Consider the following 21,300-nt stretch of genomic DNA (forward strand, 5'->3'; position numbering starts at 1 on the left):
ACCCCCCCCCCCCATTCACATGAAGAGTTTTCCGTTCCTCTACTAAACGTTAACATAAGAAAATATGATTTAAAATCGGTTACATGTACTGTTCTTTTAAAATTTGAAAATAAAAAAAAAATTAAAGAGAAACATTTGTTGTGTCAAAGATGGTTGGGTCGAGATATTTGTTGAAGCAAAGATTTGGTTAATTTGTTGGAAATTGCAAAGGAGCGATGTATATCGTCCAATATATTCTTCTTAATTTCATATCTATTTTTTTTATAAAAAAAAAACATGTCCGACCTCTTGTTTTTGGCATAGAGTCCTAATTAGTATAAATTATAAATTAGCTTTTGTGGTTGGATCAAAGACTACAACCTAAACACCTTGAAAGACCACATGAAAAGATTTGTTTTTTGCTCGTTTGGGTGAATATAGGTTACTCGCTTATTATCATCATTACAATTTGACATATAATAATAAGGTTTAATCCCATATTCCCCCACAAATTTTCAAAAAAGTTCCAATTTTCTACACCAATTTTTAATTTGATATAAAACTACACCAGATTTCAAATATTTCCAAATTCCCACACAAAATCTTAAAATGTGTTACAATTTTCCCATATTCGTAAACGACGTTAAGTTCCATCAATTTTGATGCCACGTCATACAGATTTGACCAAATCATCACATTTCGCCACATCATCCTACCACGTCAGAAAATAAGTAAAAAATATGTATATGTATATAATTGTGTATAGATATAAAAGTGTATATATATGTAATATGTAATTTTTTTTTTTAAAAAAATAAATTTTAAAATTCTGTAATTTTTTAAAAGTTTTTTAAAAAAATATTTCATTTTAATAGTTTTTAAAAAAAATTCTGAAAATTTTTTATTTTTATTTATTTTTTATTTATTTTCTAACGTGGCAGGATGATGTGGCGAAATGTGATGATTTGGTAAAATCTGGATGATGTGGCATGCCATGTCAGCATCAAAATTGACGGAACTTAACGTCGTTTACGAATATAGGGGAAATTGCAATACATTTTAAGATTTTGTGTGGGAATTTGGAAATATTTGAAATTCGGGGTAGTTTTATATCAAATTAAAAATTGGTGTAGTAAATTGAAACTTTTTCGAAAATTTGTGGGGGAATATGGGATTAACCCTAATAATAATAATAATAACAATAATAATAATAATAATAACAACAGCCAAAATTCTAGTGGTAAATAGGGGTTTCTCTATTGGCTTGGATGCTATTGGGCTATGACCGATTAAAAAGTCATACTTTAGTGGGCCTCATAAGCCCATTATAAAAAATCTATCAATCTGATTCCAACAATTCACCGGCGGCCGCCATGAATTTCAGTTCACCTTCAGGACTCGGTGAACCCAGAAGTCAGCCTCCATTGACACCGGGGCACCTCATCAGTCATTAGAACCCATCTTCACAAATACCCGTACTCGATTTCTGGCTATGCCTCCTTCATATTTCCATAAATCCCGCATCGATTTTGATCAAAACCAGTGTCATTCGATTCAATGCTTGAAGCGGGATTCGATGATACCACATTGTCAGTGTGATTCGTATGATATAAAAAAAAGCCCTTTTTGGGTTTGATTTGATTCGTAATGAGCTGAGGAAATTCATAAGCTCAACGCTTTCATTCGAAACTACAACTCTCATTAACCAATGATAAATGATACAGAAGAAAATTATGGGAGGGCCTCAAGAATTCATCTGATCATTGTCTACAATAAAAAAAAAATCCATCCATAATAATGATGATACAAAAGAGTTTCCTCTAATAATCTTTTTCCCAATGCCGCAGCCTGTGTTGCAGTTCAATGGAGTTAACAGGACCTAATCTCTCCTCAACCGGTGAAGACCTCGGAAAACTGAAACAAGGGAAATTTCCCTGACACCCCCAAATCCTCGGGGACGTATATCGTCAGTTCCTCCTCCTGCTTCTTCAAATCCGTAATTTCTGAAGCAGAAACGAGGAGGAGAGATCGTGACAATGATAAAAACTACGCTTTTTGCTTCGCAGCTCAAGACGAAGCAGCCGTTGGTACGGTGTTCCACTTCCACACTTTAACTTGACCAGTCCCATCACCGGTGAAGAATAAGCCTCCCGGGCCAATCTGGATCGACCGTATCTCTTCTTTCGCAAAAATTTTGCCCCTTTCCGCAAACCTAATCATCAGTCACAATCCACGGGGGAGAAATAACGTCAAACATGCATTCGGAAAAGGAGATAAACACGGTATTAGATTCAGAAGGTAATGATGTCTGGAAGAATTTACGATGGCAAGTCGTAGAGACGCAAGGAATTGTCGTTGCAAGAGCATAGCAAAACCGGCTTGGCCTCTGCATCGTGCATTCCACATAGAGCTAGAACACCCTGAATTCCATCATTCAGTAAGAAAAAAAAAACCGTTAGTCAACCGATAGATGAACCAAGAAGGCGGATAAACGTTACGGGAAAATGCATGAACCGGGTTTGTTTGTAAGGAACCTTACATGTTCTTCCTGATGAGTATATGTCACTTCCAAGTTTCCACCTTCAGTAGCAACCCAGACCTATCACCAAACCCGTAAGAACATAATCTAAGATATTGTCGGAAAATGAAAGGGATCAAGGAGATGAACGCTTTGGGGAAAAGGTACCTTGATCGTGTTGTCCAACGAACAAGACAAGAGAAATTGATCCCAGCAGATGAGGGACATCACGACAGACGTATGCTCGGTAAGGGTCTGTATGCATTGCAGATTATCGAGGCTCCATACCTTCAAAACGGAACACAAAAAGGTTAACTCAGATCGGGAGTTTCAATTCTAACATGATGGGCAAACAGCACTACTTACTTTTATAGAATTGTCCATAGAACCCGAATAAAGCCTGCTGTTTGTTCCAACATACAATGAAACAACCGCACGTGTGTGGCCTTTAAGTGATGCTGCTGGGTCGAAACAACTAGTGGTAGCGTTATATCTCCAAGCCAAAATAGAGCCGTCCTGCATAAAGAGAGAGCGAGAGGGAAATACCCTTATCACCAAAACTTACTTAGATTGGAGGAACATAACGAAAAGGACCAACGAGCTGAGCTATTCACCTGTGTACCGGCAAACAGCAGATCGTTACCCACAACCAGTGAATATACTTGGCCAACAGGTCCAGTGAGACTCTGGTCTGCGTTGTCTTGAATGTTCCAAGCCTGAATATAAGCATCAAGGAATTCATTTGCATTAAGAACAGTAATCACCGGAGAGGATAGAAGTGATTCTTGATGATATCCATGAAGAAAGAGATTCACCAATCAAGGAAATACCCTAGAGACCACACGACTAACTTACCTTAACAAGATTCGGCATGCCGACCAGTAGCCATGGTCCTTCACTAATCATGCAGCCAACTTCCCCACCAAGATTGAATACACCCGTACACTATACATCAGAGACCAAACAAAGATTAAACTAGGGAGGGAAGGAGACTCAATCAAAGAAGAACCAGCTTTAAAACGACAACACTAAAGTTATGGATAAACAACAGAGGGGAATCAAAACCTGTCCAGAAGCACAATCCCAGATCCTTAAAGTCTCATCTTGACTGGCCGTGTAAAGTTTACCCGATCCAGATGGCAGATCAATCGCACTAACAAGCTGTGCCCAGGGAAATCACAATAAGAACCCATCAAAATCACATAAAACAACATGAAACTTGACCAATTTCAGACAAAGGAAAACAAAAAAAAAACGCACCTTTTGATGGCCGTCTAGTTGAGTTAAGAAAGAAAAACTATCTCCCATGCTCCAACAATGCAAGTATCTGCACTTATCGCCATACGAGCAATTCCCTTGAACCCAAAAGTTGCAAACTTTCTCCGTCTTCGTCACCGCCCTGCTCCCACCGAATCTCCCCCACGAATTACCATTCCCATTGAACCCGGGTCCTCTCCGGTGACTCGGACCCGCGAACCCGGACTCGTCGGCGACTCGTTTGTTCGACGTCGCCGTCGTCGTCGACGTTGTGACATGACCCGGCGGCGGTAACTCTCTGTGGAGGAAAGGGCAGGGGAAGCGATTGCACCGACCGGCTCTCCAGTGGAAACAGACCTTCTGCTTCGGGTCCGATGGCCCTGTCGGCCCCCCGAGTCAGTCTCATCTTGACTGGCCGTGTAAAGTTTACCCGATCCAGATGGCAGATCAATCGCACTAACAAGCTGTGCCCAGGGAAATCACAATAAGAACCCATCAAAATCACATAAAACAACATGAAACTTGACCAATTTCAGACAAAGGAAAACAAAAAAAAAACGCACCTTTTGATGGCCGTCTAGTTGAGTTAAGAAAGAAAAACTATCTCCCATGCTCCAACAATGCAAGTATCTGCACTTATCGCCATACGAGCAATTCCCTTGAACCCAAAAGTTGCAAACTTTCTCCGTCTTCGTCACCGCCCTGCTCCCACCGAATCTCCCCCACGAATTACCATTCCCATTGAACCCGGGTCCTCTCCGGTGACTCGGACCCGCGAACCCGGACTCGTCGGCGACTCGTTTGTTCGACGTCGCCGTCGTCGTCGACGTTGTGACATGACCCGGCGGCGGTAACTCTCTGTGGAGGAAAGGGCAGGGGAAGCGATTGCACCGACCGGCTCTCCAGTGGAAACAGACCTTCTGCTTCGGGTCCGATGGCCCTGTCGGCCCGCCGAGTCTGTGGTAGACTCGCTTGTTTCCCCCGTTCATATCTAAACCCACCGATTTGGCTAATTACAAAACAGAGCAAACACCGATCGGCAAAAACTACAAGATGGGTTTCAGGAACTCGAAGTGGGTTTTTATCCAACAATCGCCGAAAGGATCGTTGTCGTTCGAAAATGACAGAATCCGATCATGAATCAACAACAGTGCCAGATTGAACAAAAACCCTAGAAATTTACCTACCAGTGCGAGTAATCTCTCTATCTCAGTGGATTACGGGAAGGGAAGGAAACAAAATTTCGGTTCTTGGAATGTGGTAAACAAAAGACAATTGATTGAGCGAGAGCGGCTTCGGGGGTCTTTTAAAGCTGTTTGGCGTTTGGATCTGGAGAAGTAAAGATAGAATGACCTTTCTAACCTTGAAGGCGTGTAAAAATGGAAACTACTTTATTTCATTTCCCCGGATAGATTGGTAAATCAAGTGATTACCCAAGGGTAAAATAGGAAATTCATGCCGGGAGTTTCCTTTTCTGTCAAACGACGTCGTACTGTTCCTTGGACCTTAAAGCCTCCCACTTCAGAGGGGGAAAAAAGGATAGACTTGTCCTAATTATTACATGTATTACATATACATACATACATACATACACATATATATAAATATAACATGAACTAAACTACTTAACAAGGTCAAACACTGATCAACTTAAAAGCTATGATCCATTCCTTTTGTGGTGGTATTTGTAAAACAGTAAAAATGTAAATAATTACCAAAATACGAAAGAGCAACAATAATAATTTTACTCAAAGGCCAGTCTCTGGGTGCCAACAAGTGAAGCGTATTGACCCTTTCGAGCCAGCAACTGGGAGTGAGTGCCAAGTTCAATGAGCTTCCCATCGGAGCAAACGGCGATGAGGTGAGCGTTCTGAACGGTGCTGAGACGGTGAGCGATCACCAACGTCGTCCGTCCCTTCATCAGTCGGTTCAGCGCACTTTGTACCAGCCGCTCGCTCACTGCGTCCAGCGCACTCGTCGCCTGCCCAAACCAGTCAGAAGAAGTTACTAGGATGCTCGACTCGTGAGCTGGGTAACCCAAAATCTCGGGTATTTGTCTATGGGTGGATCCATCGACGGTCAAACCCCGACCTTTGGGTTCGAGTTCGGGATTTGACCGACGAGTATCGGTGTCCTGCGAGTATCCAAGCCAAAAGGGAGAGGAGGAGAGGTCGCAAGAGCGAGCAGTGTCCGGGCGGTGAGGGTGATGAAGCGAGTCAGGGTTAGGTTTTAGTTTTAAAAGAGGGAACTTCGCTTTTGGCGATTTAGTGTTAGGGTCAGGGCGGTGAAAGCAATTTAGGGATAGCTTCGGTGACACGAAGCTCTCCGCTCGTCCCTCGCCTCCACATCTCAACATCAGACCCTCGCCAGTCATTGCTGCTGGAATCTCGGGTAAGTCTGTTCTCGCATCTCACCTCTTTTTCTTCACGGTCGTCGGGCTCACCCCTTTCACCTCTTTTTAGCCAAGGGTTACCCCCTGCCTCGAGGTCTCATCGGACCACTCCTGGCCCCTCACCGACCGGAAGAAGCCAAGACTGGGTAGGCCACCGATAGAGAAACCCGAGGAAGTGAGGCCGAGGTCGGGTAAGCCGGGAAACTCGGGTACCACCCCGATGCTTGAACTAGTTCTGCTTCTTCAGTCCTTTTTTTTCCGGGAGGCTAATCGATAATTCAAGTTGAAAAGGGTCACTCACCTCATCAAGAATCAAAATGGGAGCGTTCTTGAGCAGAGCTCGAGCTATGGCAACTCTCTGATACATCCAATGAACCACAGCGTCAAAAACCATCTCCAAGGTCTAATATATACGTGTGTGCATAATCACAAAACTCTCGTAGAAATCTTGTATATATACCTGTCTCTGACCTCCGCTTAGCAATCCTCCACGTTCACCAACCAACGTATCGTATCCCTTTCAAAACCCATCATGAGTATTATTCAGAAAGAACATGACAATGGAGATTTAAGGCAGATGTGAGACATGAAACCAAACCTGAGGAAGTGATATAATGAACTCATGAGCATTGGCAGCTTTGGCTGCCTTAATGATATCATCCTTTGATACGTAATCGTTAGGGAGACCATACGCAATATTTTCCGCAACAGAAAGCGAGAAGAGAACGGGTTCCTGTAAATGAACTAATGTTTTCAATCCGTAGAATGGACACAACACTAATCTAAGATTCGTTTTCTTACCAAACTAAGTTGAACAGATATATATACCCACCTGATTCACAATTGAGACAACCTTAGCCCACTCGCTCTTGTCAAATGTTCTGACATCTTCTCCGGCCACTGTGATACGTCCTTGTGTCGGCTACGAAAATGGGAATTCAAAGAATTAGCACCGTTCAAAATCGGCAACCGAGTATCATACTTCAAAAAGGGAAGAGAAAAAGGTATATAAACCTCATAGAAACGTGCCAGTAACTGTACAATAGTACTTTTTCCGGCACCACTAGATCCGACCAAAGCAGTCACAGTCCCGTATTTTAGCGTCAAATTCAGCCCGTCAAGAACTTTAACGTCGGGTCTTAAAGGATAAGCAAAATGCACATCTACACTTAGAAAAAACCAGAGATATTAAAGAACCCTTGATTATTATCAGGAAAGATAATGCTTTGCGGAAGTTTTTACCTTCGAGACAGACATCTCCAGACCATGCAAAGCTACGTAGACTGCTGCTCGATTTCAGACCCGACATGTAATGATTATCCAGATGTCGTGTATTCCCGTTAGCGCCATCAGATAATAAGAACAATCTCATGCTTTCATCTTGGGGTTTCTTTGCATGGATTTCTCTTTCTAAACCAAAGGCAAGAGCTTCGTCTGTTTCCACCGTGTTTAAAATGGAATTGATCCTCTCGATAGCAGCAAAAGTCCCACGAAGATCTCCAAAAGTGTTAACAAGTCCTTGGACCTGGTCGAGAAATCGTTCATTACGATAGTTCAGTTTACACATATAGCATATGGATATAGTACAGTTCAACTGCCATATCGATAGAGATCAGAAAAAACCAGTACTGACAGCAAATGTCAAAGTGAACGTGTATCCGATAAATGAAACAACTGTTCCAACAGCGAGCTCACCCTGCATACAACAAAACGTGTAAGAAGTAAGAACCAAGAAGGAAAAAAACAAGATCTTAACAATGAAAAAAAATATCTATCCACAAAAAAAAAGAACAGGCAGGACACAGTTCCTAGCAAATCAGGAACATGTTATTTTTCTAGGTTTGTGACTTCAGTTAGTATTATGTTCCATCACTTCTCCAAATATGCACTATTTATAGTTCGACGGAAAAGGAGTGTTACAAGCAGGTTTTGCTTACCGTTTTAACCTTATTCCCACCGATGCAATAAAGAGCCAGCAGAGAAATATAGACAGCAACTCTTGTTATAGACTCATTTACAGATTTGAAAGTACCGAGCTTTAAGCCACTGCGCTGGTAAGCAAGAATCTGTATGCATCACAGAAGACCCAAAATATTAAACCCGAGGAGCTCATATGGTGATATGAATAGGATTTACACTTGGATACAGAATCTTAACTATTTAGAAGATTGGTTTTTTTAGCAGATTAAAAGATCCGATATTCTTTTACCTGTTCACCGAAGAGTGACATCTGGCGTCTTTCACCACCAAACGATCGAACCTGCAAAAGTAACGGTATCATTTGAGCTCCGTTTCCAAATCAGAGTTTCCCCAATCTGTGAATCAAGAACTTACAGTACGGATCGCAGAGAATGTTTCGCTTATACAATCAGACATTGATGCTTGGGCCAGTCCATGTGCTTTGAAAAAATGAGTAGTAGATCTCTTGTACACAGCTTCCAAAATATTTACCGATTCAGCATAGATTACACAGGTAGTTACCACGAAGAAAAATTTGGGAGTAAAGAGAAGAGAGAGAGACAGAGAGCTGTAAAATTTACCAACTAAACCCGAGACACCGAGGATCAACAGGCCCAGAACAGGCGCAAGTTGAGGCGATAGAGTAAACAAAATGCATATTGTACCTAGAACCTGAAAATGGCAAAATGGATAAGCAACAAAAGTGAATCAGACCACTTTGAGAAGCCGGAAAGACCAAATGAATTTCTTTCATATGCATAAAATACATGCATCCGATTGGCAAAATGCAACTAAAACGCGTTAGCAAGACAAATCATGCTTTTAGCTTAGAGAAGAAGAGTAGCTTGCCTCGGAAAGAGCCCTGAAACCACGATCCCGTGATATATTCTCATTCACAACGTTATTCAAAGCACCGAGATCGGATGTGAGCAAACCCGTAAGCTCTCCCACCTAGGAGTTACATTAGATGAATCCAATACCATTCAGCGTAGTATCAAAGATCTCCGCACCAAAAAAAGAGCAACTGCTTCCCAGAGAGACAGAGAAAACACAAACCTTATATCTGTCGAAAAATTCGGCCTGCGAAGAGACAAAATCCCATCAGGATATCATCTCACAGTCAGAAACAACAATGATAGTAGCTGTTCCATAACTTTGGCGGTAGAAAACTCACAAACTATACCTTCTGGATCAAAACCCTTCTGAAAATCTGAGCTCTTAACGCTGCCATAACGTTCTCCCAGATGACAGTTATGTTAGTTACAAAAGCAATAGTAAAGATTGGCTCGAACGCATACAAAACCGCGATTTTGCTCAGCAGCCGCCACAGTGGCTCCCGTCTTGCTCCTATCAACACTTCAAAGAATCTACCTACAACCATCAACTCAAACTATTGATTTGACCTTTCTTTCACCGAAATTAGCAAATACCCAGATAAAGGATCGATGCAAATTTGTCCCCATTTCATAAAAAACAAGCAGCAGAATAAGTAAAGCCGTCAAATTTGGAACCCAAGTGATGAAGAACCGATCAAAGACTCCATCCCGTTTCTCTCTGAGAAGCAGAATTAAGGAACAAAACCCTAATTCCAGCTCTCTCTCATCGAAATAGTCCACACCGGGGCAAAGAACCAATCCAAAATCATTGGGAATTGACATACGACGACTAAATTAATCAAGTGAAGACTAAACAGGAGAATCGATTAAACTTAAGCCCAGATTCATACCAGAAAAAACAGGCATAGACAAAGTGCAAGTGCTGCATCCAACGAGAGTCAGGAAGCAAACGCCGAGTCTAAGCTTGTGCTGGTTCAACAAACTCCATACAAGCCCCCAGCTCACCAAATCGGCGGGTTGATCCTTCTCGGACTCGGTTTCCGATCCTTCAACCCTCGGGTCGGGTTCTCCGACAATAGGAGGGGCTCCGGTGACGTAAGCACGAGTGAAACCGCCGGATTTTGCCTTGAGCGAAGGCCGAGACGGCGGCGGGGAGACACGTAAGTTGCGGAAGGAACAAGTGGGCTTTTGTCCGTACGAGCTGAGGACGAGCGCGTGGCGACGACGATCGACGAAGCGTGTCGGATTGAGTTGGAGTAGAGGCATACTCGCGGACGCCATGGGTATCGGTCCGAACGCAGCCTTGCAAAATGGCGACAAGAAATAAAATAAAAAACAATTGGTAAAAAAGATCAGAGGGGAAAAATATGACTTCCGAAATTAGAAATATATATATATATATATATATATATATATATATATATATATATCGTTTTCCATATCTTATCGCAACCTTATTTCAATTTGATTTGTACTTTTTTCAATACATACTAAATGGTGTGGAAGGTTATTCAGAACTGAAACAATGGATTAGAACCCCAAGAAGGATAATTAAAACTAAACAAATGAAAATTATAATTTTGTAATTTTCATCTACAATTGGTCAACATCGCTTTCATAGTTAGATCTCATGATCTATTTCATTTGATTTGATCTTTTGCTGGTTAGTGTTAACCAGCTGTTTGTATGGTGTTAGGTCTTTATCCTTATTGTCTCCTGCAGAAATATTTTTAACATAAAAAATTAATTAAAGTCTAATCTTCAAAAAATAATAATTTCTAAATAATGAGGTCAACCCGTGATTTTTGGAAACTTTATGGGCCTATTGTTATTTTCAGGGATTTGCCTGGAAAAAGCTTCTCTTATTCGTTTAAAAGCGTGTCATAAATGACTCCACACGTTTAAGAAAAAAAAAAAGCTGAAGCTAGGGTTTAATTATTTTCTGGATATTTCAAACCAAATTATATATATATATATATTTCATACATACCTATGTAACGATGAAGAGTAGTATTGTATGTTATACTCCGATTATACAATGTATTAAAATATTTAAGATATAATTTCTTCTTCTACGTACTCCAAATTCCGAACAATTTCATGTATATGATGCATTTTATTATTTTCATTTTAGATTCGAATTTACTTAATGTGAAATCTAAAAATTTATAAACAATTAATATTAAACCTGATTTGGTTGCTATCTTCAGCTTGTTCTTTTGAATATTCAAAATGAAATCCCTCCCTGAATAATTCAATATTTCGTTACATTTTTAAATACCACAAAATAATTATGCTAAGCAAATTCTTTCGACTATTTTACATCGAAATGTTTAATTTATAATTCAAAATCTAGACTATTTGTTCTATATGTCAGATTCGTAAAACAAAATATAGAAATTTGAGATCTATAATAATTTACAATAAGAAGGATGGATCCAAAATATTCTTTTTTTATTGGTTAACACTTTCATTTGACTATTCGATTATTTCGTCTGTTACATTTACTCTCCGTACAACATCAAAATTCAGGTACGAAGAAAGTTCCTAACAAAATATTTCCCTCAATAAAAAATAAAAAATAAATGAAAAATAAATTAGATGCTATAACTCCAGAGTGACATGTCATCATAGACCTCCACGTCACTATGAGTCCACGTCACTTCCGGCGGCGGTAAAAGCATCCCCTCCGCCATGTTCGCCAGCAACCTCGGCATCCCAAACACCGCCTCTTCGTCCACATAAACCACTCCTTCCTCCTCCACCGCCTCCGTCTCCGGCACACTTTCCCGGTGATCTTCAGGCTCCGCCGTCTCCGGATGGAGCGCCTCCGCAGCCTCGACCGCCGCCCTCTGGATATCCTTGGTGGAGGCCGAGTCAGGGATCCTGACTCGCCACGACGAATCGGCGAAGTTGAGACAAGCTCCGGAGCGACCGCGGAGGGCGATGGCGGCGACGTCGTGTGCACGCGCCGCCATCTCTGGCGTCGGAAAAGTCCCGAGCCATATCCTCGACTTCTTGTTGGGCTCTCTCACCTCGCAGACCCACTTGCCCGAGTCCCTCCGGCGAACTCCTCTGTATATCGGATGCCGAGTCTCCCGGAACTTCTTTCGACCGGCCCGTTTCTTCGGACAGCTGGCCGCAAGCATCTGAGAAGATGACCCGGTATCGGAAACCGGTGACCCGTGATCCGACCCAGTGAGAAACGGGTCAGAGAACGAAGAAAACGGATTCATATGCACTGGAGTCGATGAAAACGGAGTAATCTAGTTTCCGGATAAGATCTGTATAGACAGTATTATGTTTCTGAGTTTTCTGATGAATCTCCTGGAAACTGGATAAGATATTGTTTTGGAGGATCAAAAAAGGATATGAGCTTTATGGATTTAGAGATAGTTGGAGTGATGATACATATATATATATGGATTAAAGGGGGAGATACGTGGGGGTGTTGAGAATGGAGGAAACAGAAAGGGAAACACGGAGTTTATGGGTGTTGACAAGTGGACAGCTAAGCTGTGAGTATATTCCACGGGAATTTATTTAAAAATGCGTCGTTTGTCTCAAAGTGTTATTTTATATATTTGGAGTTAATTCCAAGTTGCTGTCGGAAATTCAATGGCTGACACGTGTGGTTTGATGCTTCAAAAGGTGGGGCTCTTGACTCGTCGTAGTCTCTCTTTGTTGCCAGTTCAGTTAGCTGTCGTCAGCTGTGTTCCGACGAGTTCACTTCGCGTTTGACGGCCTTACTTAATGAGTACACAATTATCATCTTCCATTATCCATTCAAAAACTGATTATTGATATATTATTTTGTAACTTTTTATAGGAGGAGGATGACTTTGTAAAAATAATATCAATATATTTAAGAATTTATTTTTATGTCTACTTTTTCCTACGAATTTTGATTTTCTATCGACTTCAAAGTTTATTTTTTTATTTGTCCTTTTCCAGTGTTTTTTTCTATTTCAGAGACAAGAAATGTGCCAAATGAATTATCTAAATTGATTGAACATGTGACTAATTTCAATTGATTTTTTTTCCACAAAAAAAAGCTTGTCAAAACCTCTATTCTTATAGTCCCGCATGTATTGAATGATTTTGAGAAAAAAAAAAATACACGTCTAGTCTTTGAAGAAAACCGTTGGATTATTGCCAAAAAAAAAAAAGAATACCGTTGGGTATTTGTATCGGCTTGTTGGGACAGGAAAAGTATGGGGGGAGGGTGTAGGAAAACGACAAAATAAGAGGGGTGACGTCACACGGGTTGACAGTTAATATCCTAACTGCCATCTCTCGAGACACGCGCGAAAGGGGACAGGTGGCGGTGCGGGACGGCTGAGTCACTGCCGCGGTTTTGCTTTGACCGCCACGCGCTTCTTTGACCCGACGCAACCCTCCTCGCTTTTTTATTATTTTTTCCATTTTTGCCGTTTAAATTAATTATTATAATCTTTTCCTCCTCACTATATATATATATAGATAGATGTAGTTAAACCCAATATTCAATAGTGAGTATATGCAAGAGTAGCGGCGAGAATGTTAAGAAATTATAGAAATAGATATGATAGGAACATATTTTTAATAACCAGAACGATTAGATAAATAATGCGAAATATAAGAACGTTCAAAATATTGTGTTCACAGAGTTTTCATCGCAATTCAAATAGTAACTATCTTTATTCGTTATTTTGCGTTAAAAGGATATCCATCATTTGAACAACTGATTGGAACACAGTTTTTTTTAAAACATTTCGATTTAAAATCATTCACAAAATATATTTAAGATTTTTATCTAATTATTTCGATCATAAAATTTATTATTCAAATTTTTATTACATCTCTCATACAACTCTTACTAAATGTTATTACTCTGTTTTTACCGCGCTTTGAAATGGTATATCTATTGGGTTAATCTTGTTAGTTTGTTTTGGTTATTTTTGGTTTATGGGGTTTTGAATAAGTTTGTAGTCACACTCTTCAGTTTCTATTTTAAAGGGGGAGACATATTCTTTGTTTTATTGAAGCACATCTCTATGTATTCCTATTTTGTAGGTTTTAATTATTGTTGTTGTATTTCTATAAGTATTAGAAAGACAAATGAATAAATCAAGTTTTTATGAAATCAAGTTTTTGTGAATTGGGTTGGTCGGGAGGCTCTTTTTGGGGGCTAGAAGGAGTGGTAGTGGCTACAAAGGATGATGGGTCTTTCACGGAAATTGGAGGGGAGGGGGTGTTGGAGATTGGTAAGGGTCAGAGATATGAGGGGTCTGATGAGAAGTTTGTTTTGGTTGGGAATTGGTTGATGGGTCAAGTGTCGGAACAGATTCAAAGTGAGCTTTCGTGGGGGATTAGATAATTGTGGTTTGGTGATAGGTTCATTGAAAGGGCCACAATGAGAGGTAACTATGTTTATAGGAGGGCAATCTGCATGGACTGTCATAGTTGGCTTGGACGCAACTTTACTTAATGGGGATTGAGGGATCGACCTAGGGATTCGGAGACAAAACTCGGTTTTGTGAGTAAACTGTTGACTATATCACGAGAGAGGTTGGATCTTCGGAAAACACGACGAACACATCACAATCGTGATTGTCGAAGAACAACGATGGTTTCCTTTTCTTGTCTCTTAAGATATTACATTTCTTTGTTCATATTTAGTCATTCACATACATTCCTTTTCCTTTAATATTATCTATCAGTATATATGTACAAATTACGCATGTACAATGAAATTAAGAAGATAATTTCCTTTTCATTACTTAGCCTTCTCTGTAACCCTAAAATCTCATTGTCGGCTCATCATCCACCGAAAAATCAAAATCATATTCGAACTAATTCTTGGATTTGTTCATGGTATCAGAGCAAGAAGATCTACACTTCCGCTGATTTGTCTCTGCTTTCGTTCATGTTCCATCATCCCTCATCATGTTTTTTTTTTTTGATCTTCTTCAAACTTCTGCCATGGAAACCCAATCCAAAACCATCCCAATTGTCCTTCATTGAGATAATTACTTCTACTGGTCCAAGACTGCTAAGGCAGTGCTCAGTAGCAATGGCCTTTGGGAACATGTCACTACCGATTTTGATGTCGAACCCCCTCTACAAGAAGTGGTTGTTGACGGGGATGCACTGGCTGAAACTGCATCCCAAGTCCAAGCAAATGTTGCGGTCAAGGCAAAAGCAAAATGGTACCAATCTGATCAGAGGGCTCTCGTTATTCTTCAAGCTTCATTGGATGAGAATGTTCTCTGGTCCTTCATTGCAATGGATTCAGCCAAGACACTTTGGGACGCTCTAAAAAACGTTTATGGGAATTTGTCGAACATAAGCCGAATCTTTGAGATTAAGAAGAAACTCTTTCAACTGCAACAAAACGGTCAACCATTTAACAAGATCCAAAGTAAATTATGCGCCCTCTGGACATAACTTGACGAGATCCGACCACCGACTGCAGACCTGAAAGAATCCTTGGTTCGCTCACAAGAAGATAAGGTGTATTCTCTCCTGTTAAGTCTTGATCCTTCATACAATGACCGTGTCTATCATATGCTGTATCAAACCACCTTATCATCATTCGATGAAATCTGTATGATGATTAAACGAGAAGAAGGAGGCACAAATCTGTTCACCAATCCAACTGCTCTTGCTCATTATGCTCAGAAATCACCATTTGTTTCATCTACGCTGAGGGAGAAGAAATCATACTTTCTGCAATCACTGCAAGCGTGTGGGTCATTCCTGTTGGTTGTGATGCTCTAGGATGATCCGTGATATGACATTTTGACTTTGTATTGATTCATTGATTTATGAATGCATTACTTTTCCCGTTATATGATTAGCATGTTTGTTATATTACGGTAAATATCCTTGAATCATTGCAGATGATTCTAAATTCCCTGGTCAGTTATCATTGTGGGAACAATGATGAATTAAGACCAGCATGATGTGTGATAGATGATTATGATCATATGCATTAGATGCAAGTCACAATCATGGGTTCTCGTTTGGAACGAGTTACTGGATGACCCGCATGAGATTGTCACATGGACATGAGTCATGACTTGAATCTCATACAGCGGTTCGTTCTTGGATCCTCAGACCTGAGATGTCTAGAGTATCTGATATGAGGAGTGACGTGTCTTGACTGCGTCAAACGTCGTCTTTAACCGGATGATCATAACGGCGTTGCTCAGATACGTTCACGAATCATATGCAGATAGTAGACATGCAATACGGGACTTGTCACCTCCTACGCAGGAGAGATGTCGCTGGGCCCCTCGTGGAAATCGGACTGTGAAAATGCGTGGCCACGCTATAGATGAATGTACATCTATTTTATCAGTCGGTTTGCCTAGACGAGTAAGCGGTTGAACTTGAAGGGTGGCTCATACCATGCCCTTGTTCAACATATGACATCGTGAGACAAAGGATCAGAACTCGAACTATTGCTGGCTTTGTTAGATCACCTCTAACTCTATTCTAGGTGGGTGGTCATGGCGTCTTGCTAGAGGCTAACCATGACTTGTGGTTCGGAAAATTTGGACTTAGGCTTAGTGACAACACTTGTCAATTTCCTTTTGCCCTTACCTTTGGAACGTTTCCTCTTGCTGGAACTCTTTCCAACAATCACCATATCATTCTTCCCTTGGCTCCCAGCTTTCTCTTGGAATGACATATTCAACTGATCATCCATCAATGAATTGTCCATGTCATCTAATTGCTCACGCAATTCCGAAGACATCTTTCCAAGCATCAAGCTGGACACGTCCAGATCATTATCCTCATGCTTCCAATAAGCATCAATGATCGATCCAGAAGCCTTGGTTAGAGGCTTATCCTTCATAAGGATAGATCGCATGGTGAGATTAACCAGATTCCTGCAACAGATATACACTACAGAAAAAGACAAACAAACAGACAGAAAATATGCAAGTCACTTAGTACACTTACTATCACAGATAATAGATGCAATATGACAGGCTCCCACTAAGAAAAACACCCTCAATGAGTTTCCAAGTGAGCTAGGATCCATATTTCACATGCTTTTGAGTCAGCTAGGGCATGACGCTCAAAACCATGCTATTTAGGTAGACAACACTTTGTCAATCACATCCTATGTGATTCCTAGATGAGTATGGGATAGTGATACGCTATCACTGCATGTTCCTCATCCCATCCTTACCATTAGGTCCAAGTCCGACTTGATAACCCAATTCAAGCTCAACCATATTTGAGCTATGAGAATCACGATTTCTCCATACTGCCTCACCAAGATAGTCAGGCACGCTCAGCTAGGGCATGACCCGTAACCATGACGATCGAGGCCTTGACAGTTGCTCTGCTAATGGGCGGTAATAGCTTGAGATTTCAAAATTGAGGCTTCATTTGTCTTGAACACCAGGATACCTTGCCTGAATTCAAGTCATTCCAGTCAAGTTGTTCTGATCAACTCGGATGAACTACTCTTAGTTCGTTTGAGTCGTCTATATATAGAATCTCTTGGCCAAACAACATTTGTTTGCCTTAGATTCGATACCAGAACCCTCTCAATATCCTAATTCAGATATTTGATTCGAGACAACGATTGCACAATCAAAACTCTGAATTCTGGATTGTCATCAAGCTTGGTCTTATGTGAGGCTTTGATTCTAATTCTGATAATCGATCCAACACAACAATTGTTCGATCAAAATCTGAATTCTGCAGAATCACGGATTGTCCAAGGTCCAAACCGACCGTCGGTTTAACTTTGGAAAAACCTGAACACTGGAACGGACGGTCCAGAGAAACACGTGGACCGTCCGTTCCAGCAATCCAGAACGGACGGTCTGCCTCTAATGGTCTGTCCGTTCCAGCAAGCCAGAACGGACGGTCTGTCGAAACACGTGGAACGTCCGTTCCAGAAAGCCAGAACGGACGGTCTGCATCCGTGGACCGTCTGTTCCAGACCTTCTGGAACGGATGACCGAATGCAGACCGACCCCGAATACCGAACGTTCCATTAGACCCAGACCGGACGGTCCGAAGACCAGACCGGACGGTCTGTCAAACGTGATCCGAACCCCTCTTATGGTCATCGGTCCAGACCGGTCGGTCCAACCCTTGGACCGTTCGGTCTGACCTAATTTGACCTAAAAGGAACAACCGCCGTCATGCGTAGACCGATCGGTCTACACTCTAGACCGTTCGGTCCATGCGACGGACAGACTTCGGATCTCGGTTTCGGGTCCCGTAAACTAGGGTTTTCATCCCCGTTTCGACGCACCATCAAGCCTCCTAAGAACCATAGCTCATCCATGCTTTATTCAATAATCAAGATCATCAAACAAACATAGATCTCATGTTTACATGCATTCTAACCATTAAAACCATGAAAACATGCATAGATCTATAGTCTACATGCATTCTAACAATTAAAGAACTAAGAGTAGTTCATCTGAGCTGATCAGAACAACTTGACTGGAATGACTTGAATTCAGTCAAGGTATCCTGGTGTTCAAGACAAATGAGGCCTCAATTTTGAAATCTCAAGCTATTACCGCCCATTAGCAGAGCAACTGTCAAGGCCTCGATCGTCATGGTTACGGGTCATGCCCTAGCTGAGCGTGCCTGACTATCTTGGTGAGGCAGTATGGAGAAATCGTGATTCTCATAGCTCAAATATGATTGAGCTTGAATTGGGTTATCAAGTCGGACTTGGACCTAATGGTAAGGATGGGATGAGGAACATGCAGTGATAGCGTATCACTATCCCATACTCATCTAGGAATCACATAGGATGTGATTGACAAAGTGTTGTCTACCTAAATAGCATGGTTTTGAGCGTCATGCCCTAGCTGACTCAAAAGCATGTGAAATATGGATCCTAGCTCACTTGGAAACTCATTGAGGGTGTTTTTCTTAGTGGGAGCCTGTCATATTGCATCTATTATCTGTGATAGTAAGTGTACTAAGTGACTTGCATATTTTCTGTCTGTTTGTCTTTTTCTGTAGTATATATCTGTTGCAGGAATCTGGTTAATCTCACCATGCGATCTATCCTTATGAAGGATAAGCCTCTGACCAAGGCTTCTGGATCGATCATTGATGCTTATTGGAAGCATGAGGATGATGATCTGGACGTGTCCAGCTTGATGCTTGGAAAGATGTCTTCGGAATTGCGTGAGCAATTAGATGACATGGACAATTCATTGATGGATGATCAGTTGAATATGTCATTCCAAGAGAAAGCTGGGAGCCAAGGGAAGAATGATATGGTGATTGTTGGAAAGAGTTCCAGCAAGAGGAAACGTTCCAAAGGTAAGGGCAAAAGGAAATTGACAAGTGTTGTCACTAAGCCTAAGTCCAAACCCAAGAAGGAAGAGTGTTATTTCTGTCATGCCATTGGGCATTGGTACAGAAATTGCAGACTCTACCTGGAAGATCAAAGGAAGAAGAAGCTTGCAGAAGCTTCAACTTCTGGTATCTTCGTTATAGAGGCCAACTTGTGTACTTCTTCTTCATGGGTATTAGATACCGGATGTGCCTCGCACATTTGTGCAAATGTGCAGGGACTGCGAGGAAGTAGACAATTGGCAAAGGGAGAAGTAGATCTCCGTGTCGGGAATGGAGCAAAAGTTGCTGCATTAACCGTCGGGACTTATGATCTGACTTTACCTTCTGACCTTGTATTAGAGTTGCATGATTGTTATTTTGTACCTGCCATCAGTAGGAACATCATATCGATTTCATGCTTAGACTCAGATGGTTTCAGATTTGTTATTGAGAACAAATGTCTGTCCATTTATAGAGGCGATTTATTCTATGGTAAAGGTTACCAGTTTAATGGCCTTTATATTTTGGAAGATGAACCATCTGGATACAGGTCGATCTATAATGTTAGTACCAAGCGGTTTAAGCCGAACGACTTAAATCCGACCTATCTCTGGCATTGTCGACTTGGCCACATCAACGAGAAACGCATAGCGAAGCTTCATTCTGATGGACTTCTTGATTCTTTTGATTATGAGTCAATTGAATCGTGCGATTCTTGTTTGATGGGCAAGATGACAAAATCTCCTTTTTCTGGAAAAGGAGAACGGGCTACAGAGTTGCTAGAACTCATACATAGTGATGTATGCGGTCCTATGAGCTCTCCCGCTAGAGGAGGTTATCTGTACTTTGTTACGTTTACTGATGATTTCAGTAGGTACGGTTATGTCTACTTGATGAGACATAAGTCTGAAACGCTTGAATTGTTCAAGATTTTCAGAAACGAGGTACAGAACCAACTTGGCAAGACGATCAAGTTGCTTCGATCTGATCGAGGTGGCGAGTATATGAGCCAAGAGTTCACTGACTATCTGGCAGATTGTGGGATTGTCTCACAGCTGACTCCACCTGGAACGCCACAGTGGAATGGCGTGTCTGAGAGGAGGAACCGGACCCTATTAGATATGGTACGGTCTATGATGAGTCAGGTCGATCTTCCTAAATCCTTCTGGGGATATGCTTTGGAAACAACAGCGCTTATACTGAACAACTGTCCAACAAAGTCGGTTCAGAAGACTCCATATGAGATATGGACTGGGAAGCGTCCCAGGTTAGCATTCATGAAGATTTGGGGATGTGACGTTTACGTGAAACGTCTGGCTTCTGATAAGCTATCCGCCAAGTCTGATAAATGCATATTTGTGGGTTACCCTAAGGAAACTAAAGGGTACTGGTTCTACAACCCATCTGAGAACAAAGTGTTTGTTGCTCGGAATGGATCTTTCTTGGAGAGAGAGTTCGTCTCCAAGAGAGTCAGTGGGAGTAGAATAGATCTCGAAGAAGTTCGAGAACCACAAATAGTCGAAGAACCGAACGAACAGGTCGAAACAGTCCAACCTGTATCACGAGTTGTTGAGACAGCACCTCCTAGTGAACCTCGGAGATCTGGTAGAATTCACCAAGAGCCTACAAGATATGGTTTTCTTGTGACTGGAAACAACGAACTCATGTTGTTAGAACATGACGAGCCTACGTCGTATTCAGAGGCTGTGGCGAGTTCCGATTCCGAGAAATGGCACCAGACCATGGAGTTTTAGATGCAATCCATGTACGACAACAAAGTGTGGACTTTGGTCGATTCATTCAATGGTATTAAAACCATTGGATGCAAGTAGGTTTTCAAGAAGAAAAACGACATGGATGGCATCGTGCATACCTATAAGGCACGACTCGTAGCGAAAGGGTTTCGGCAGATTCATGGTATAGACTATGAAGAAACCTTTTCACCAGTCGTGATGCTTAAATCCATACGGATTCTGCTGGCCATAGCTGCGTATTATGACTACGAGATATGGCAGATGGACGTCAAGACCACATTCCTTAAC

General features: G+C 41.4%; 3 protein-coding genes across 7 annotated transcripts; all 3 read right to left on the minus strand.

Moving 5' to 3' along the window:
* Positions 1-1,698: 1,698 nt before the first annotated feature.
* LOC104798733 (zinc finger CCCH domain-containing protein 48-like) lies at positions 1,699-5,044 on the minus strand. 5 transcript variants are annotated; one of them, XM_010520921.2, is made up of 11 exons: positions 4,942-5,044; positions 4,318-4,763; positions 4,161-4,218; positions 3,563-3,600; positions 3,353-3,442; positions 3,112-3,213; positions 2,864-3,013; positions 2,666-2,785; positions 2,519-2,578; positions 2,302-2,399; positions 1,699-2,191 (listed from the first exon to the last, which is right to left on the minus strand). In XM_010520921.2, exons 2-11 carry the CDS (start codon positions 4,741-4,743, stop codon positions 2,047-2,049), a joined length of 1,287 nt encoding a protein of 428 aa, XP_010519223.1. In that variant the 5' UTR covers positions 4,744-4,763; positions 4,942-5,044; the 3' UTR covers positions 1,699-2,046. The 5 variants fall into 5 exon arrangements, with proteins under 5 accessions (XP_010519223.1, XP_010519224.1, XP_010519221.1 ...); XM_010520922.2 differs by having other exon boundaries at positions 4,318-4,745; positions 4,942-5,030; XM_010520919.2 differs by lacking the exon at positions 4,161-4,218 and adding an exon at positions 3,758-4,134 and having other exon boundaries at positions 3,563-3,658; positions 4,695-4,745; positions 4,942-5,024.
* A 309-nt stretch (positions 5,045-5,353) lies between these two features.
* On the minus strand, positions 5,354-10,278 carry LOC104798735 (ABC transporter B family member 28). Its single transcript, XM_010520924.1, has 16 exons — positions 9,832-10,278; positions 9,289-9,476; positions 9,162-9,185; positions 8,955-9,056; positions 8,687-8,777; positions 8,481-8,581; positions 8,356-8,406; positions 8,084-8,212; positions 7,780-7,842; positions 7,389-7,671; positions 7,161-7,309; positions 6,979-7,068; positions 6,745-6,879; positions 6,607-6,663; positions 6,448-6,504; positions 5,354-5,735 (listed from the first exon to the last, which is right to left on the minus strand). The coding sequence occupies exons 1-16, from the start codon at positions 10,220-10,222 to the stop codon at positions 5,499-5,501; spliced, it is 2,148 nt and encodes a 715-aa protein (XP_010519226.1). The 5' UTR covers positions 10,223-10,278; the 3' UTR covers positions 5,354-5,498.
* A 1,098-nt stretch (positions 10,279-11,376) lies between these two features.
* On the minus strand, positions 11,377-12,332 carry LOC104798736 (dehydration-responsive element-binding protein 1D-like). The gene has a single exon (XM_010520925.1). The coding sequence runs from the start codon at positions 12,175-12,177 to the stop codon at positions 11,539-11,541; it is 639 nt and encodes a 212-aa protein (XP_010519227.1). The 5' UTR covers positions 12,178-12,332; the 3' UTR covers positions 11,377-11,538.
* Positions 12,333-21,300: the final 8,968 nt, after the last annotated feature.

The sequence above is a fragment of the Tarenaya hassleriana genome, unplaced genomic scaffold (genome assembly GCF_000463585.1).
Source record: "Tarenaya hassleriana unplaced genomic scaffold, ASM46358v1 Cleome57, whole genome shotgun sequence".
Taxonomy (NCBI): domain Eukaryota; kingdom Viridiplantae; phylum Streptophyta; class Magnoliopsida; order Brassicales; family Cleomaceae; genus Tarenaya; species Tarenaya hassleriana.

Excerpts from the sequence above, each read along its gene's own strand:
- LOC104798733 (XM_010520921.2), bottom strand. The coding sequence starts at position 4,743 with ATGAACGGGGGAAACAAGCGAGTCTACCACAGACTCGGCGGGCCGACA. Across the intron at positions 3,214-3,352 it reads GCATGCCGAATCTTGTTAAG|GCTTGGAACATTCAAGACAA; the intron begins GTAAGTTAGTCG and ends GCTTATATTCAG. Across the intron at positions 2,579-2,665 it reads CGTTGGACAACACGATCAAG|GTCTGGGTTGCTACTGAAGG; the intron begins GTACCTTTTCCC and ends GTTTGGTGATAG.
- LOC104798735 (XM_010520924.1), bottom strand. The coding sequence starts at position 10,222 with ATGGCGTCCGCGAGTATGCCTCTACTCCAACTCAATCCGACACGCTTC. Across the intron at positions 8,778-8,954 it reads GTTTCAGGGCTCTTTCCGAG|GTTCTAGGTACAATATGCAT; the intron begins GCAAGCTACTCT and ends TGCCATTTTCAG. Across the intron at positions 8,213-8,355 it reads TGTCACTCTTCGGTGAACAG|ATTCTTGCTTACCAGCGCAG; the intron begins GTAAAAGAATAT and ends TGATGCATACAG.
- LOC104798736 (XM_010520925.1), bottom strand. The coding sequence starts at position 12,177 with ATGAATCCGTTTTCTTCGTTCTCTGACCCGTTTCTCACTGGGTCGGAT.